At 40.7% G+C, this 19732-nt stretch overlaps 1 protein-coding gene and 2 pseudogenes across 1 annotated transcript in view; 2 read left to right on the top strand and 1 right to left on the bottom strand.

Moving 5' to 3' along the window:
- 3830403N18Rik (RIKEN cDNA 3830403N18 gene) overlaps positions 1-19732 on the bottom strand; it is a 314245-nt gene that overhangs the window by 291449 nt on the left and 3064 nt on the right. The window contains exon 2 of the mRNA XM_011247677.1: positions 9418-9427. Within this exon, the coding sequence (XP_011245979.1) occupies positions 9418-9427 (10 nt within the window). The remainder of the gene's footprint in view (positions 1-9417; positions 9428-19732) is intronic.
- Positions 15393-16322, top strand: Gm7927 (predicted gene 7927; annotated as a pseudogene).
- Gm19106 (predicted gene, 19106) lies at positions 17656-18340 on the top strand (annotated as a pseudogene).

Genomic DNA, 19732 nt, shown 5'->3' with positions numbered 1-19732 from the left:
ATATATTATTGAATCAGAAGTCATCAATCTGTAATTTCTGAATTTAAAAAAGAAGAGGGCTGGAGAAATGCCTCAGTTATTAAGAATGCATATTGTCCCTGTAGACATAACTTAGACTTAATTCCCTACAATCACATCAGGTGGCTCAGAACTTCCTGTAACACCAACTCTAGGAAGGTCTAACAACTCTGGCCTCCACAAGCAACTGGACTCACAAGCCTATTCTTACCTATATGCAAATATACTTGAAAATTAAAATCTTAAGGAAAAAAATGCAATGATAGTTTTAACCCTGATGACTAATGTGTTTGTACTTAAGCACTGGGATATCTAATTTTTGGTCCCATTGTTGTCCGATTCTTAGGAATTTAGAGCAAATATTTAAGGCAGTTCCTGGCCCAAATAAACCCGTGGATGCTATCATTATAGATCACACACATGCCCAAAATCTGCTGATAGCAAAATAAATATAAAACAAAATGTGACAGGGCTGAATATTTAGTATGGTGGTACAGGGCATGTTTATCATGCAATGAGATATGGCTCAACTGTCAAAACTACCAGAAAAAAATGACAGACATTGTGACTCTGGTCACTCTTTAATTATAGCATTCCATTCTGTAGGCTGAAAATGGCTAGCTCAAGGCCAGCCTGAGCCACTTATGGAGTCTGTCTCAAAAAGAATCAAACAAACAAAACCCTAATTGATCAAACAAAAAGATGGATGTGCCTATCCATTGTTATAATCCCAATACTCCAAAGACTAAAGCAGGAATATTCAAGTCATGTCCAGATACAAAGCAGTATCATTTCTTACAAAAACAAAACAAATATAACAACAAATATTAGGACTTAAAATGGTTCAGTAGTTAGGCTCACTGAACTACTGGCAGGAGGGAGTTCAAGACAGGATCTCTGTGTGTAACCCTGGCTGTCCTTGAACTCAGATTGTAGACCAGGCTGGCCTGGAACTTAGAGATCCTCTGCCTCTAGCATGCTGGGGTTAAAAGTGTGTGCCACTAGGCCACACCCCTCCCCCCAAAGATAGATATTCAGTTCCCAGTACCAGCAGTTAGTGCTACCAAGCTTAAATATACCTGAAACTCAAACTCCAGTGGATATAATGTCCTCTCTGGCCTCCACAAACAATGCCTGTGCACAAAGGAGCACGCGAATGTGCGCTCTCTCTCTCTCTCTCTTTCTCTCTCTCTCTCTCTCTCTCTCTCTCTCTCTCTCTCTCTCTCTCTCTCTGAATTTTCTTTTAAATCTGGTTTGGGTTCTTTAAAAAAGTAATGTCTATTCCATTTATACCACATATGCAACACCATATACAGACAGTACAGAAATAAATATGGTTCTGTCCCTCAATACACCAGTTGCAGACAACATGTCTCCAGCCACACCTCTGAAGCCCCAGTGGTTCCTCAATACATCTAACATGTGCTAGTCCCTCAGTCCACCCAAATCCCCATTTTCCAACCCCTCCTGTCCTCTTTAGCTCCTCCTAACCCTCATCTCATCACCTCTCCTATAGGTTCCCTCTTTGATCCAAGATGCCATCTCTGTAATAATAATTAAGACTTCCCAGGGTCCCCAATTCTCTGGACTTTCCTTCCTTCCACGCTTCCTTCAGCCTGTTCAAGGTCCAATACTCAGCAAGGTTCACTATCTCCATTTTCCCTTCACTGACTTCAGCAAGGATTACCATTGTAGTATCCAAAATAAATTCAAAACTACCCAGTACCTTCCTCCTTCAAAGGATTTTCGAAACTGTACTAGCAGGCCAAGTACAGAGCCAGATAAAAAAGCTAGCTGACTAAACAAATATAGAAACATAGTTTTAACAGTCAAAATTACTAAGCTTCCAGAACAAGATTAACAATTCCTCTGCCCCACCTCACACTAAAAACCACAAGGACAGACAAAATGAGTGTCACCCTATACAAACCAACCAATGTCTAAAAAGGTTATTGGCTAGAGAAATTAAAATAAGCCAAACTTCCTTCATGCCTATATCCTGCACTTATAAAGGTATAAAAGAGGTGTTCTTTCTTTGTTCTGGGTCTCTCCTCCGGCCTGAGTGCTGAGAGGGGGTTCCCCAACATTTTGGATAAGTAAAATCCCCATGCGTTTTGCACAGATGATGGTCTCTGTGGTCTTTGTAAGCAATGGTCTTCTGACAAGCTACAACATTATCACCTCCATTGTCCTTTCACTGACTTCAGCAAGGATTACCATTATAATATCCAAAATAAATTCAAGACTACCCAGTACCTTCCCCCTTCAAAAGGACTTTTGAAACTGTACTAGCAGGCCAAGTACAGAGCCAGATAAAAAAGCTGGCTGACAAAACAAATATAGAAACATAGTTTTTTTTTTCAAGCTCCAACATCTTTTATTGCCTTTCTCATTATTTATACTATCTCTAAAAACTTCTGCATAAAATAATCAGGTAGAGCCATTAGAGCAGGAAATTTGATTACATAATTTTAAAAATATTTTCCCGCTCCAATAAGTTCATAGTAAGAGGACAATAATTCATGTCATAGATTGATAAGATTTTAGGAGTTACAACATAATTGTTTACATGTCTTTCCATTGAGACTAATAATTGACTAAACATTCATTATCCGTTACTAGTATCCCATTAGTTCATTATAAGTTTAAAGCAATATGTTGTATGTCACAATTTAGCATGTTTTGTCAAGAGATATTATATTCTGTCTTATTAGATTGGAAGTTTTGTATAGATAAACTAGTAAATATTTTATTTTATGTCTTTGCACCTACAATAAACTGTGCATTCCCAGTTTATGACTTTTAGTACTGAACAATGCTCTCATACCTATTCTAGAGTAAATATTTCCTAGATCATAAATTTGGTCTATGACTGTTTTTTTTTTATATTAACTAATTTATTTTGTAACGCTCCATATTTTATTCCACACCCTGATCCACCCTCAGACTTTTCCACAACCCATATATACTCCCCACCAACCTGCCTCCATGGATGTCTTCACCCCCCATCCCAAATGACATCTAACCTCTCTGGCACCTCCAGTCTCAATGAACATAGACCTGGCAGTCCTCTATTGTGTGTTGGGAACCTCATATCAGCTGGTTTATGCTTCCTGTTTGGTGGTCCAGATAAATGGAGACTGGTTGTGCTCCTACAGGTCTGCACTTCTCCTCAGCTTCTTTCAGCCTTCCCTAATTCAACAATATGGGTCAGCAGTTCTGTCAAATTGTTGGGTGAGAATATCTGCTTCTGATTCTTTCAGCTACTTGCTGGGTCTTTCAGGGTGCCATCATGATAGGTCCTCATTTTGTGAGTGCTCCATAGCCTTAGTAATAGTGTCAGAATTTGGTACATACCCTTGAGCTGAATCCCACTTTGGGCCTGTCAATGGACCTTCTTTTCCTGAGGCCCCTCCCCATTTCCATCCCAGTAATTCTTTCAGATGAGAACAATTATGGGTCAGAGTTGTGACTGTAGAATGGCAAACCCATTCCTCATTTGATGTACTATCTTCTTGCTGGAAGTGGGCTCTTTAAGTTCCCTCTCCCCACTATTGGACATTTCATCTAAGGTCCCTCCCTTTGAGTCCCGAGTCTCTCAACTTTGGTGCATTCTGGAAGGTACCTCCAACCTCCTATCTCCTGAGGTTGTGTGTTTCAATTCTTTCTGCTGGGTCTAAATGACCTCATTAAGGATAATATTTTCTAATTCCATCCTTTTGCCTGCAAAACACAGGATGTCTTCCTTCTTAACAGCTGAGTAGTATTCCATTGCGTAAATAAACCACATTTTCTGAATCAATTCTTCTGACTTGGGACAACAGGGTTGTTTCCAGCTTCTGGTTATCACATATAAGGCTGCAATGAACATAGTGAAAAATGCACCCCTGTGTCATTTTTCTGCGGGATATCTTTTGGGTATATTCTCAAGAGTGGTATAACTGTGTCTTCAGGTAGATCTATTTCCGATATTTGAGGAACTACCAGATTGACTTCCAGATTAATGTACCAGTTTGTAATCTAACTAGCAATTCCTCGCTCTCCACATCCTTTCTAACATGGATTGTCAACTAAGGATTTGATCTTATCAGTTCTGATTGGTATGAGGTAGAATTTCATGGGGTCATTTGGATTTGCATTTCTTGTATCACTAATCATTTTGAACATTACTTTTTTCTTATTTATTTATTTATTTATTTATTTATTTATTTATTATTTTTATTAAGTATTTTCCTCAATTACTTTGCCAATGCTATCCCAAAAGTCCCCCATACTCTCCCCCCCACTCCCCTACCCACCCATTCCCACTTTTTGGCCCTGGCGTTCCCCTGTACTAGGGTATATAAAGTTTGCAAGTCCAATGGATCTCTCTTTCCAGTGATGGCCTACTAGGCCATCTTTTGAAACATATGCAGCTAGAATCAAGAGCTCCGGGGTACTGGTTAGTTTATAATGTGGTTGCACCAACAGGGTTGCAGATCTCTTTAGCTCCTTGGATACTTTCTCTAGCTCCTCCATTGGGGGCCCTGTGATCCATCCAATAGATGACTGTGAGCATCCACTTATGTGTTTGCTAGGCCCCCAAAGTAGTCTCACAAGAGACAGCTATATCAGGGTCCTTTCAGCAAACGCTTGCTAGTGTATGCAATGGTGTCATCGTTTGGAGGCTAATTATGGGATGGATCCCTGGATATGGCAGTCTCTAGATGGTCCATCCTTTTGTCTCAGCTCAAACCTTTGTCTCTGTAACTCCTTACATGGGTGATTGTTTCCAATTCTAAGAAGGGGCAAAGTGTCCACACTTTGGTCTTCATTCTCCTTCAGTTTCATGTGTTTTACAAATTGTCTCTTATATCTCAGCTATACTAAGTTTCTGGGCTAATATCCACTTATCAGTGAGTACATATCATTTGAGTTCTTTTGTGATTATGTTACCTCACTCAGGATGATGCCCTCCAGGTCCAAACATTTGCCTAGAAATTTGATAAATTCATTCTTTTTAATAGCTGATTGGTAATCCATTGTGTAAATGTACCACAATTTTTGTATCCATTCCTCTGTTGAGGGGCATCTGGGTTCATTCCAGCTTCTGGATGTTATAAATAAGGCTGCTATGAACGTAGTGGAGCCTGTGTCCTTCTTACCGGTTGGGATATCTTCTGGATATATGCCCAGGAGAGGTATTGCGGTATCCTCCAGTAGTACTATGTCCAATTTTCTAAGGAAATGCCAGACTGATTTCCAGAGTAGTTGTACAAGCTTGCAATCCAACCGACAATGAAGGAGTGTTCCTCTTTCTCCACATCCTCGCCAGCATCTGCTGTCACCTGAATTTTTGAGCTTAGCCATTCTGACTGGTGTGAGATGGAATCTCAGTGTTGTTTTGATTTGCATTTCTCTGATGATTAAGAACGCTGAGCATTTTTTCAGGTGCTTCTCAGCCATTCAGTATTCCTCAGGTGAGAATTCTTTGTATAGCTCTGATCCCCATTTTTTAATGGGGTTATTTGATTTTCTGGAGTCCACCTTCTTGAGTTCTTTATATATATTGGAAATTAGTCCCCTATCTGATTTAGGATATGTAAAGATCCTTTCCCAATCTGTTGGTGTCCTTTTTGTCTTATTGACGGTCTTTTGCTTGCAGAAGCTTTGCAGTTTCATAAGGACCCATTTGTCAATTTTTGATCTTACAGCACAAGCCACTGCTATTCTATTCAGGAATTTCCCCCCTGTGCCCATTGCCCATAACTTCGAGGCTTTTCACCACTTTCTCCTCTATAAATTTCAGTTCTCTGGTTTTATGTGCAGTTCCTATGATCCACTTAGATTTGACCTTAGTACAAGGAGATAGGAATGGATCAATTTCCATTCTTCTACATGATAACCACCAGTTGTGCCAGGACCATTTGTTGAAAATGCTGTCTTTTTTACACTGGATGGTTTTAGCTCCCTTGTCAAAGATCAAGTGACCATAGGTGTGTGGGTTCATTTCTGGGTCTTAACTTCTATTACATTGGTCTACTTGTCTGTCACTATAGCAGTACCATGCAGTTTTTATCACAATTCCTCTATACTAAAGCTTTAGGTCAGGCATGGTGATTACAACACAGTTTCTTTTATCCTTGAGAATAGTTTTTGCTATCCTAGGTTTTTTGTTATTCCAGATGAATTTGCAGATTGTTCTTTCTAATTCTTTGAAGAATTGAGTTGGAATTTTGCTGGGGATTGTATTGAATCTGTAGATTGCTTTTGGCAAGATATCAATTTTTACAATGTTGATCCTGCCAATCCATGAGCATGGGAGATCTTTCCATTTTCTGAGATCTTCTTTAATTTCTTTCTTCAGAGATTTAAAGTTTTTATCATACAGATCTTTCACTTCCTTAGAGTCATGCAAAGATATTTTATGTTATATGTGGCTATTGAGAAGGGTGTTGTTTCCCTAATTTCTTTCTCAGCCTGTTTATTCTTTGTGTACAGAAAGGCCCTTGACTTGTTTGAGGTAATTTTATATCCTGCTACTTCACCAAAGCTGTTTATCAGGTTTAGGATTTCTGTGGTGAAATTTAAGGGTCACTTATATATATTACCATATCATCTGCAAAAAGTGATATTTTGACTTCCTCTTTTCCAATTTGTATCCCCTTGATCTCCTTTTGTTGTCAAATTGATCTGGCTAGGATTTCAAGTACTATGTTGAAGAGGTAGGGAGAAAGTGGGCAGCCTTGTCTAGTCCCTTATTTTTGTGGGATTGTTTCCAGTTCTCACCATTTACTTTGATGTTGGCTGCTGGTTTGCTGTAGATTGCTTTTATCATGTTTAGGTATGGGCCTTGAATTCCTGATCTTTCCAAGACTTTTATCATGAATGGGTGTTGGATCTTGTCAAATGCTTTCTCTGCATCTAAAGAGATGATCATGTCCTTTTTGTCTTTGAGTTTGTTTATATAATGGATTACATTGATGGATTTCCGTTTATTAAACCATCCTTGCATCACTGGAGTAAAACCTACTTGGTCAGGATGGATGATTGCTTTAATGTGTTCTTGGACTCGGTTAGCAAGAATTTTATTGAGTATTTTTGCAGCGATATTCATAAGGGAAATTGGTCTGAAGTGCTCTATCTTTGTTGGATCTTTCTCTGGTTTAGGTATCAGAGTGATTGTGGCTTCATAGAATGAGTTGGGTAGAGTACCTTCTACTTTTATTTTGTGGAATAGTTTGTGCAGAACTGGAATTAGATCTTCTTTGAAGGTCTGATAGAACTCTGCACTAAACCCATCTGGTCCTGGGCTTTTTTTGGCTGGGAGACTATTAATGACTGCTTCTATTTCTTTAGGGGATATGGGACGGATTAGATCGTTAACATGATCCTGATTTAAATTTGGCACCTGGTATCTGTCTAGAAATTTGTCCATTTCATCCAGGTTTTCCAGTTTTGATGAGTATAGCCTTTTGTAGAAGGATCTGATGGTGTTTTGGATTTCTTCAGGATCTTTTGTTATGTCTCCCTTTTCCTTTCTGATTTTGTTAAATAGGATGCTGTCCCTGTGCCCTCTAGTGAGTCTAGCTAAGTGTTTATCGATCTTGTTGATTTTCTCAAAGAAACAACTCCTCGTTTGGCTAATTCTTTGAATAGTTCTTCTTGTTTCTACTTGGTTGATTTCGCCCCCGAGTTTGATTATTTCCTGCTCTCTACTCCTCTTGGGTGAATTTTATTCCTTTTTTCCTAGAGCATTTAGATGTGTTGTCAAGCTGCTAGTGTGTGCTCTCTCTAGTTTCTTTTTGGAGGCACTCAGAGCTATGAGTTTCCCTCTTAGAAATGCTTTCATTGTGTCCCATAGGTTTGGGTATGTTGTGGCTTCATTTTCATTAAACTCTAAAAAGTCTTTAATTTCTTTCTTTATTCCTTCCTTGACCAAGGTATCATTGAGAAGAGTGTTGTTCAGTTTCCACGTGAATGTTGGCTTTCCATTATTTATGTTGTTATTGAAGATCATCCTTAGTCCATGGTGGTCTGATAGGATGCATGGGACAATTTCAATATTTTTGTATCTGTTGAGGCCTGTTTTGTGACCAATTATATGGTCAATTTTGGAGAAGGTCCCGTGAGGTTCTGAGAAGATGGTATATCCTTTTGTTTTAGGATAAAATGTTCTGTAGATATCTGTAAAGTCCATTTGTTTCATCACTTCTGTTAGATTCACTGTGTTTCTACTTAGTTTCTGTTTCCATGATCTGTCCGTTGATGAAAGTGGTGTGTTGAAGTCTCCCACTCTTATTATGTGAGTTTTGAGCTTTACTAAAGTGTCTTTAATGAATGTGGCTGCCGTTGCATTTGGAGCATCGATATTCAGAATTGAAAGTTCCTCTTGGAGGATTTTACCTTTGATGAGTATGAAGTGTCCCTCCTTGTCATTTTTGATAACTTTGGGTTGCAAGTCGATTTTATTAGATATTAGAATGGCTACTCCAGCTTGTTTCTTCAGACCATTTGCTTGGAAAATTGTTTTCCAGCCTTTCACTCTGAGGTAGTGTCTGTCTTTTTCCCTGAGATGGGTTTCCTCTAAACAGCAGAATGTTGGGTCCTGTTTGTGTCGCCAGTCTGTTAGTCTATTTCTTTTTATTGGGGAATTGAGTCCATTGATATTAAGAGATATTAAGGAAAAGTAATTGTTGCTTCCTTTTATTTTTGTTGTTAGAGTTGGCATTCTGTTCTTGTGGCTGTCTTCTTTTTGGTTTGTTGAGGGATTACTTTCTTGCTTTTTCTAGGACATGAATTCCATCCTTGTATTTTTTTTTTCTGTTACTATACTTTGAAGGGCTGGATTTGTGGAAAGATAATGTGTGAATTTGGTTTTGTCTTGGAATACTTTGGTTTCTCCATCTTTGGTAATTGAGAGTTTGGCCGGGTATAGTAGCCTGGGCTGGCATTTGTTTTCTCTTAGTGTCTGTATAACATCTGTCCAGGATCTTCTGGCTTTCATAGTCTCTGGTGAAAAGTCTGGTGTAATTCTGATAGGCCTGCCTTAATGTGTTACGTGACCTTTCTCCCTTACTGCTTTTAATATTCTCTCTTTATTTAGTGCATTTGTTGTTCTGATTTTTATGTGTCAGGAGGAATTTCTTTCCTGGTCCAGTCTATTTGGAGTTCTGTAGGCTTCTTGTATGTTCATGGGCATGTCATTCTTTAGGTTTGGGAAGTTTTCTTTTATAATTTTGTTGAAGATATTTGCTGGCCCTTTAAGTTGAAAATCTTCATTCTCATCAACTCCTATTATCCGTAGGTTTGGTCTTCTCATTGTGTCCTGGATTTCCTGGATGTTTTGAGTTAGGATCTTTTTGTGTTTTTTATTTTCTTTGATTGTTGTGCCGATGTTCTCTATGGAATCTTCTGCACCTGAGATTCTCTCTTCCATCTCTTGTATTCTGTTGCTGCTGCTCGCATCTATGGTTCCAGATTTCTTTCCTAGGGTTTCTATCTCCAGCATTGCCTCACTTTGGGTTTTCTTTATTGTGTCTACTTCCCTTTTTATGTCTTGGATGGTTTTATTCACTTCCATCACATGTTTGTTCGTGTTTTCCTGCAATTCTTTAATTAATTTTTGTGTTTCCTCTTTAAGGTCTTCTACCTGTTTAGCTGTGTTCTCCTGTGTTTCTTTAAGTGAGTTATTAAAGTCCTTCTTGATGTCCTCTACCATCATCATGAGATATGTTTTTAAATCTGGGTCTAGATTTTTGGGTGTGTTGGGGTGCCAGGACTAGGTGGGTTGGGAGTGCTGCATCTGATAATTGTGAGTGGTCTTGATTTCTGTTAGTAGGATTGTTAAATTTGCCTTTTGCCATCTGGTAATCTCTGAAGCTAGTTTTTATAGTTGTCTCTGATTAGAGCTTGTTCCTCAGGTGACTCTGTTAGCCTCTATCTGCAGACCTGGGAGACTAGATCTCTCCTTAGTTTCAGTGGTCAGAGTATTCTCTGCAGGCAGGCTCTCTTCTTGCAGGGAAGGTGCCCAGATATCTGGTGTTCGATCCTGCCTCCTGGCAGAAGTTTTGTTCCACTCAGCACAGGTCTTAAGATCCCGTGGGGGGTCCTGTGAGGACCTTGGGGATGTCCTGAAACTCTGAGCACAAGGAACCCCTGTGCTGGAGTGGACCGGAAGGGACTTGTGCCCCTGATCAGGCCGAGTCATCTGCTTCCCTAGTTATTTCAGTCTCAGGTCCAGCGCGATTGGATTGGAGAAGACTCTGTGTTCCACTCACCAGAGGTCTTAGGATCCCATGGAGGATCCTGTGTGGATCCTTGAAGGTGTCCGGAGACTCCGCAGGCAAGGCATTCCGGTGCTTGAGTCTAGAAACATAGTTTTAACAGTCAAAATTACTAAGCTTCCAGAACAAGATTAACAATTCCTCTGCCCCACCTCACAGTAAAAACCACAAGGACAGACAAAACGAGTGTCACCCTATAAAAACCAACCAATGCCTAAAAGGGTAATTGGCTAGAGCAAATAAATTAGCCAAACTACCCTGGTGCCTATATCCGGCCCTTATAAAGGTATAAAAATGTGTTCTTTCTTTGTTCTGGGTCTCTCCTGTGGCCTGAGTGCTGAGAGGGTGTTCCCCAACATGTTGGATAAATAATATCTTTATGTGTTTTGCAAAGATGATGGTCTCTGTGGTCTTTGTAAGCAATGGTCTTTTGACAAGCTACAACATTATCACCTCCATTGTCCCTTCACCGACCTCCACCACCAGCAACATATTCCACTCCACAAGCTCTGCAAAGTCTACCACTGGCTGTATTTTCCCCTTAGCAAGTTCAGCAAGGCTCACCACCACTTCCATTTTCCCCTCACAGACAGAGCTCACCACCCCCATAGACCACAGCCTCCATTTTCCCCTTGGCAAACTCAGAAAGGTCCACCACTGGCTCTAATTTCCCCTCAGCAAGCTCAGCAAGGCTCACCACCGCCTCCATTTCCCCCTTGTCTCCACAACCTCCACCACCTCCTTACTTTTCCCCTGCAAAGACTCAGCAATGTCTATAATCTCCTCCATTTTCCCCTCGCTGACATCCACCACCTCCACCTCCTCGGACAACCACCATTTTCACCTCAACAATGACTGCTGTCTCCATTTTCTGCTCTGTGACCTCAACAAGGTCCACCTTTGCCACTATTTACCCCTTGTTGACCTGTGCAAGGTTTACCACGGCCTCCATCAGATGCCCAGGCCCAGAGTAAAGCCAACAGGATTTGTCTCACGGGTAAAATGGTGACCTGGTCAGACCTCTGTCAAGGCAGGACACACTTTCCCCTTCCTCAATACTTGTCCCTTCTCATACTCCTCCTTTACTCACACTTGTTCCTTCTCCCACTTCTCCTCCTGTTCTCACACTTTCCCTGTCCACACTCCCTCCTCTTTACACTTGTCTGCTCCTCACACCTGAACTAACCCCATTGGGTGAAACAGGGTTACAAGTTTCAAGATAAGTGAAAACTCTCACAAAGCTGGCATCTTTCTCCTCGAAGCTTCTTAGGCAAAATGGTGTCTCAGATGACCGAGAGAAAAGCCAGGATCATCCAGGCTCCTTGCTGATTGGCTGAAAGATATTCACATGCACACTTGAAGGTGCAACAGGCCCAGGGGGTCATTGGACCTAGGGGAAGTGCATAGTGCCTGGGGGCGGTAAGTGGGCCCTAAAAGAGGCACATGGGCCCAAGGGGTGACATATGGGTCCTGCTGTGGCTGAGGAGCCCTGGCCCTCTTCCTGTGGATGATGCCTTCTGAGGCCTCTTGCTTTTCTTTTTGTAAATTTTATAGCAGAGTTGCCCTTGCAGAGGACCAGAATTTGGTCCCAGAGCATAGCAGATTGTTTGTTTGTTTCTTGTTTTATTCTGACCTGGGGTACCTGAACAGAAACAAGCATGTTCATACACACAAATAATTTTAAAACTACAAAAAACTGAGTTAAATACAAAAAATGCAAACTCCTCACTTTTGAACCAGCATTTTGTCTATATTCATTGAATTATTTATGCACTATTCAGCAGTTTCCTGGATGTCTATACTGCACTTGTCTCATCCATACGTATTTGTTATTTGTCATTCAGAAGTATAAAATGGGTCTTCAAAGGCCAAATCTCCTTAAAAAATAAGGAGACTTCCCAAGAAGCCTGTCCCTTTTGTCCAGAAGAAGTCTCCAAAAGAGACCTCTCCTCTAGAAAAGGGACCCCAAAATCCCCATCCTTCTCAATCCCCAAGAGTATGCCTTAAGAGGCATGCATTTCTCAATCAGAACTGAATTCTGTAGACAGACTTGTTCATTAAGAATATTGAGACTGCCATATCCAGGGATCCATCCCATAATTAGCCTCCAAACGATGACACCATTGCATACACTAGCAAGCGTTTGCTGAAAGGACCCTGATATAGCTGTCTCTTGTGAGACTAGGCCAGGGCCTAGCAAACACATAAGTGGATGCTCACAGTCATCTATTGGATGGAGCACAGGGCCCCCAATGGAGGAGCTAGCGAAAGTATCCAAGGAGCTAAAGAGATCTGCAACCCTGTAGGTGCAACAACATTATGAACTAACTAGTACCCTGGAGCTCTTGACTCTAGCTGCATATGTATTCAAAGATGGCCTAGTAGGCCATCACTGGAAAGAGAGACCCATTGGACTTGCAAACTTTATATGCCCCAGTACAGGGGAACGCCAGGGCCAAAAAGTGGGAATGGGTGGGTAGGGGAGTGGTGGGGAAGGTATGGGAGACTTTTGGGATAGCATTGGAAATGTAATTGAGGAAAATATGTAATACAAAAATATTTACATAAAAAAAGAATATTATAATGACTCTGTTTTGGTGTATGGGGACACAAAGATCATTCTAAAACCTCTGCAGGCTCAGTTGGAGATATGGGGTTATGGAATGTCTTCAGTAGACACATGCCCTGAATCCTCGCCACTGTCTGGGGATGTCAGGAGTGAGGCCAAGTCCTATGTGAGAGAATATTTTTTTCACTGGGACCTCCAAAAAATGTAATATATCCAAAGATACAGACCATGATTCTAATCAGGTCAGTTATGAGATTGTAAGTGTCCACAGCACTGGAAATATGGAACCTTAAGAGTTTCCTGTAGCCAGGCAGGTACCCAGTGAAACTACAGAAGACATCAACCCACCCACAAAATGTTTTACCCAAAATTATCCTGACTGAAAATAATACACGAATGGGGGATGGAGCCGAGACTGAGGAAATGGCTAACCAATACCCAGCCCAACTTGAGACCCATCCCATGGGCAATCATCAGTCTCTGACACTACTAATGATACTCTATTTGTAAACAGGAGTATATTGTCCTCTGAGATGCTCCATCCAGCAGCTGGCTCAGAGAGTTGCAGATACCCACAGCTAAACAGTGGATGGAGCTTGGGGACACTTATGGAAGAATAGGAGAAAGGATTTCCAGCCCCGAAGGGAATAGGAACTCCACAGAAATCCCAGCAGTCAACTAAACTAGACCCTTGGGGCTCTTAGAGATTGAACCACCAACCAAAAAGCATACAGGGAATAGATGTAAGCCTCCACACGAGATAATGCAGCTTGGTCTTCATGTGGGTTCCAAATAATTGGAGCAGGGACTATCCAAAAAGCTGTTGCAGGTAAGAGGGGTATTTTCTTCTAGCTGGGTTGCCTTGTCTGGTCTTAGTGGGAGAAGAAACACCTAGTCTCACAGACACTTGATGGGCCACAGTTGGGTAATACCCAGGGACCACTGACCCTCTCAGAGAAGAAGGGCAAGGGGTGAAGGTTTGTGGGAGGAAGTGACCAGGAGTGAAACAATGAGCAGGATATAAAGTGAATAAATAAAAACAAACAAACAAACAAACAAACACAAAGATTATAAGAGTCTTGGTGCCAAAACTCAGTGGCACAGCAAAATGAAAAATTATACCAATATTAAATGTGGATCTGAGTAACCTGCCAACATTTGTTTTGACAAAACATAGTAGTTATTTCAGATACAATATGCTACTAATTTAAAGGTATAATTTCTTCAGTTATTAAAGTTTAAGTTTATATAAATATTTGTCATTTTAGTTAATATATCTGGACCATGGTCAAGGAGATGGAAGCTCAAAAAGGTGGATATGACTGTTGGTGGATGGAGATATAAGGCTGAGAAGTGTCTAAGAACACACAAAAATGGAGTCAGGACAAGATGGAATTACTTTAATCATTTCAGAATAATTAGGGCAAAATATATAAATCTAATTTCATTCTTCTGGAGGTAGAAATCTAACTTAAGGAATGAGTTTAATGTTGTCTAATTTTTAAATTGCTGTCTAAGTATCCCAACATATTTTACTTTATTTTTTTTCAAGACAGGATTTCTCTGTACAGCCCAACGTATTTTACTATTCTGTATATTTCTTCCTATTAATTAAACATATCATCTTCTTAGACTGAACCAAATCAATGTGTAAACTTCCCACTCTGCTCATTTGCCTATTTATGTATTAGTACCACTTCTAATTTCTAAAATTGTTATGTATCTTTTTGCGACAGTTCTACTGATAGGTAGTTGGATTCAATAGTTCTCTCTCTCTCTCTCTCTCTCTCTCTCTCTCTCTCTCTCTCTCTCTTTCGGCGTACCTATTTTTAAAGCAAAAATTCGTCTCATTTATAATAAATCTTAACCAAAGTTTCCCCTAGCTCCCCTCCTCTCAGGGTCTCTCCTACCTCTCCCTCTCCCTCAGATCCATGCTCGCTCCTCCTCCCATCAGAGAAGAGCATGCTTCCTAGGGATATCAACTAAACACAATGTAACAAGCTATAATATGACCAGACATGTACCATCATATCAAGTCTAGATTAGGAAACCCAGTAGGAGGTTAAGTGTCGCACAAGTAGGCAAAAGAATTACAAAAAGTCTCCAGTCTCACTGTACGGATTTCCATAAAAACACCAAGCTACTCAGCCATAACATATGTAGAACACTTAGGTCAGACCCCTGCAGGCTTCCTGCTCTCTCTGAACCCCTTTGAGTCCTTGTTAGTTGGTTCTGTGGGCCAAGTTCTCCTGGTATGTTCCTGACCCCTCCGTTTCCTCTGATCCTTCCTTCCTTTCCTCTGCAGCACTCTCTGAACTCTTCCAAATGTTTAACTATGGGAATCTGCATCTCTCCATGTGTTGCGGATGAAGTCTGTATTTGGTTTGATAACAATTCTGCTAAGCTCTGGACCCAGCAATATTTTTTTTCATTTTAAAAAATAAGACACAGTATTATATGGTCTCCTTCTAGAAAAAAAATATGTCATAGTTCTACTGAAATTGATTACTGGTGTTATGACTGTATTAAAACATCCTGCCCTTCCCCGTCTTGTAAGATGGCAGGTAAAAAGGCACCTGATAAAAGGAGAAGAAATCTGTGGCCAAGAGGGCTGCTGCTGCCTCCCTTCCCCAGGCCACTAAAGCAGCCAAAAAGTTCGCCCTAAGGTTAAAAAGCCCAAGAAGGCGAAGCCCCATTACAGCCGAAACCCTGTCCTGGTGAGAGGAATTGGCAGGTACTCCCGATCTGTTATGTATTCCAGGAAGGCCCTGTACAAAAGGAAATACTCGGCTGCCAAGACCAAGGTTGAGAAGAAGAAGAAAAAGGAGAAGGTCCTTTCTACTGTCACCAAAACAGTTGGTGGAGACAAGAACGGTGGCACCTGGCTAATGAAGCTTCGAGAAATGCCTAGGTACTATCCCACCGAAGACATGCCTCGGAAGCCGCTGAGCCATTGCAAGAAGCACTTCAGCCAGCACATGAGAAGGCTATGCTCCAGCATCACTACCAGAACTGTCTTGATCATCCTCACTGGGCGCCAAAGGGGCAAGAAAATGGTTTTCCTGTAGCAGCTGGACAGTGGCTTGCTGCTTGTGACTGGACCTCTTGTCATCAACAGAGCTCCTCTGCGCAGAACACACCGGAAGTTTGTCATTGCCACCTCTACGAAAGTTGATATCAGCGATGTTAAAATTCCCAAACACCTGACTGACGCTTACTTCAAGAAGAAGCAGCTGTGCAAGCCCAGGCATCAGGAGTGCGAGATCTTCAACATGAAGAAGGAGAAATACAAGACTACAGAGCAGCAAAAGGCTGATCAGAAAGCTGTGGACTCGCAGATTTTGCCAAAGATGAAAGCTGTTCCTCAGCTCGAGGGTTACCTGCGATCTCAGTTTTCCCTGACAAACGTGATGTATCCTCCCAAACTGGTCTTCTAAATTATTAACCTAATTAAACAGCTTCATATGTTCAAAACAAACAAACAAACAAAAAACAAAAAACAAACATCCCAACAATGAATAATGTTTTTTTTTCCCACAAGTAAAAACGCTTGTCTGCCTATATATTTGTGTGGGTACATACGTGTTGGATGTATGTTTGTGTAGACAAAGGATACCATGGGTGTCATCATTCCTCAAGTGTGTCTACATTATTCTTGGAACTTCATGGTTATGTTATTTAGGCTGACTAATGAGCTCCAGGAATTTGCCTATCTTCATCTTCACCCTTGAGTTATATGCAGCACTACACAGGGCTATTTCTCATGGATTCTGATGATTCAGTTCAGGTCTTATACCCCAGGACCTACTTTTGTAAAATTTTAACTTTGCTTTTTCTGTATGTGAGTGTTCTACTATCTTGGTCATGTTTTGGTAGAAAGATATATACTTGTTGCAGATAATAAATTCGATATTTTTCATTTTCTAATTTCTGAAACAGCAATACTGGATTTACATGGTCCTAAATGTTGATTTCCTATGGAATAGTAGCTTAATAATTCTGGGATTTTTTTTGTCTCTTTGGAGGTAAATTTTAGTTAACTGTCATTTTCTACACAATTCCATATTACATTTAGTTTTGAAAAATGTTGTGGATATATAATAAATGAATGGTATAATATAATAAAATATATGTGATTATAATTTTTCTTCTTGTTCTTTAGTGAACAATAGACTATATGATATATTATAATAAAATCTTTGATTTATAAAAGATTTTTTTTTTATTTTGGGGTAATTTATTTGTGCCATTGTGGCTGTCATAAAGAGACTAGGTATTTGTATGAGGGCATCTTGCAAAGGCTCAAACTGTAAGCCAAAATAAGCCCTTCATAAAGTTGCTTTTGTCAGAATATTTATTATTGCTGTTATTATTGGTACTGGAGTTTGAACTTACTTAGTTGTAACCATCCTCAAATACAAGATGTTCCTGCTTTAGCCTCCTGAGGAGCTGAGATTGCAAGCTTGGCCTACCAAGACCAATGCTTTTTGTCTCTTTTACAGGCAAGGAGTCACTACTTCCTCTTGGGTATCCTTGACTCTTCCAGAGGACCCCAGTTCAATTCCCAGCACCCAGATGGCAGCTCACAACTGTCTGTCACTATAGTTCCAGAGGATCTGGCACTCTAGCACAGATATGCAAGCGCAATGCCAACATATATAAAAATAAATACATTTTAAAAAATCCACTCAACAAGAAGGGAGACAAGAAACAATACCAAGCAATGTGACCAATAACTTAAGATACCTAGGTCTTAGGAAACATAAACATGAATAACAATAAGACTGGCAAAACTCCCTGAGAGCCCAGTGGCAGAGGCAAAGCAAATTAACCCTCTGGACCTCAGATCAAGTGGTGAGGAGCATGCAGGACTGTGGCCTGCAGCTTGCTCACTGCCCTGGCCTTCTGCGTGCTGCAGCCCTGGGCGCTGAGTGCTGCTGCTGTCTGCTCACTGAGCACTAGATCTACTTTGCTGTATGTGTGTAAATTCACAGAGAAACATAAATGGATAACAACAGAGGAAGGGATGGGAATGGAGGGGATCAGCAATTTTGCACAGGAAGGTTTAGGAGATGTTGCTTACTGTAGTCTGCCTGAAGTAGGGACAAAATTGAAAAACCAAAGAGTTTGGCTCTTTGAAGAGCATGAAGGCTGCCAGTGAACTCTCCTCTTTTATGTCTGGAGAGGTTACCAAACTCAATGAAGCACTTGCCGAAAACCCAGCGTTTGTCAACAAATCCTGTTAAGATGGTTGGCTGATCAGGATGATACTGGACCTGGATGAACTGATGACCCTTTAGAGCTGGAAGAATTGATGAGTGAAGAAGCATATGAGAAATATGTGAAGTCCACTGAGGAGTGACCATGGATAGCACCCGTCCACTTCCAGATCAATCTGGATGTGATCTGCTCCAGCATGCTTGTCTTAAACCAGCGGAGACAAGAGGATTTAAAGAACTTTTAGCAGTACTAATGGAAAGAAACTGTTGGGTAAAACTGTTGGTAATATCTCCATGAGGGATATTGATAATCATGGGAGGGATGGGGGATTGGAAACAAGAGGTATAGATAAATAAGGGGAAGTGAAAGAATTTAAAATGGGGGTAAGAGTGGGATGGGATTGAAAGAGGGTTCTGATGTTGGAGGAAGGAGGATGAATATGGAAGAGATGCAGGAAGACAATGATGAAAGAGATGAATGTGGGTTAAAGCAAGGAGGAAGGGAAACTAGCAGAGGGTTCTTGGACTCTGAAGGGGGAAAGACAGGCAGTGAGAGGCTGGTGATAAAGATTTTACAGGGTAATCTTTAGAAGCACAAAACTTAATCTGAAAGGGTGGGATTTGAACAAGTGTCAAGCATTGCTCAATATAACTGGAACTTATCAGGGTGGCCAGAGTCTCCATGAACTTGAGACTAACTACCTTTGGAATGGCTCAATCATAAAAAGAGACTCAGCAAAAATGATGTGTATACATTTTAGTATATGTGTGCATAAGGAGTCCAGAAATGGACATCTGCTGTATTCTCAATCATATTCCAACTTACACACACACACACACACACACACACACACACACACACACACACACACACACATATATATATTTGGTTTTTTGAGACAGGGTTTCTCTGTGTAGCCCTGGTTGTCCTGGAATTCACCCTGTAGACCAGAGTGGCCTCAAACTCAGAAATCCCCCTGATTCTGCCTCCCAAATGCTGGGATTAAATGCATGTGCCACCACTGCCTGACCCAACTTAAATCTTGAGACAGAGTCTCTCTGACCCTGCAGCTCACCAATGTCACTAGCCTGGCTAGCCAGCTAGCTGTTTCTACCTACTCAGCACTGGGCTGCAGCCTGAATTTTTAAAGTGATTGTAAGCCCCCACCTTAAGTCCATTTATTTTCAAGGAAATCATTTTAACAAAAGAGCCATCTCCCTAGTCCCTCTGGGATGTTTGTCCTGTTGCTGTGGCCACTGTCTTTTTTTTATGTCTCTAATCATGCCTAACTTTAGGTTCCTAAAATACTTAATGCTGGTTTTCTTTGTTTCCTTACAACAGCAAATTGTGTTTCTTGCTCACTTTACAATTTGCAGTTAATTGGGCAAACTGGACAAAATAACATTTCATTTGTGAGGCTTATTGCTCTGTTTTGTTTGGTAGGTTTTTTGTTAATTTGGTGTGTTGGTTTTTGTTTGTTTGTTTGTTTGTTTTGTTTTGTTTTTTGCCACTGAAGACGAAATTCATAGCTTTTACATAGTGTTGTACCACTGAGTTACACCTTCAGCTTTAGTTCTGAATGTTGGGTGAGAAGTCATCTGTATGTGTTTTAAAGAAAACTACAATTACTGTGAAACCTAAAATTATACTCCTATGCTAT

Source organism: Mus musculus, chromosome X (genome assembly GCF_000001635.26).
Source record: "Mus musculus strain C57BL/6J chromosome X, GRCm38.p6 C57BL/6J".
Classification (NCBI taxonomy): Eukaryota; Metazoa; Chordata; class Mammalia; order Rodentia; family Muridae; genus Mus; species Mus musculus.
The sequence above is the reverse complement of the archived record's forward strand: the minus strand, read 5'-3'. Positions and strand labels throughout refer to the sequence as shown.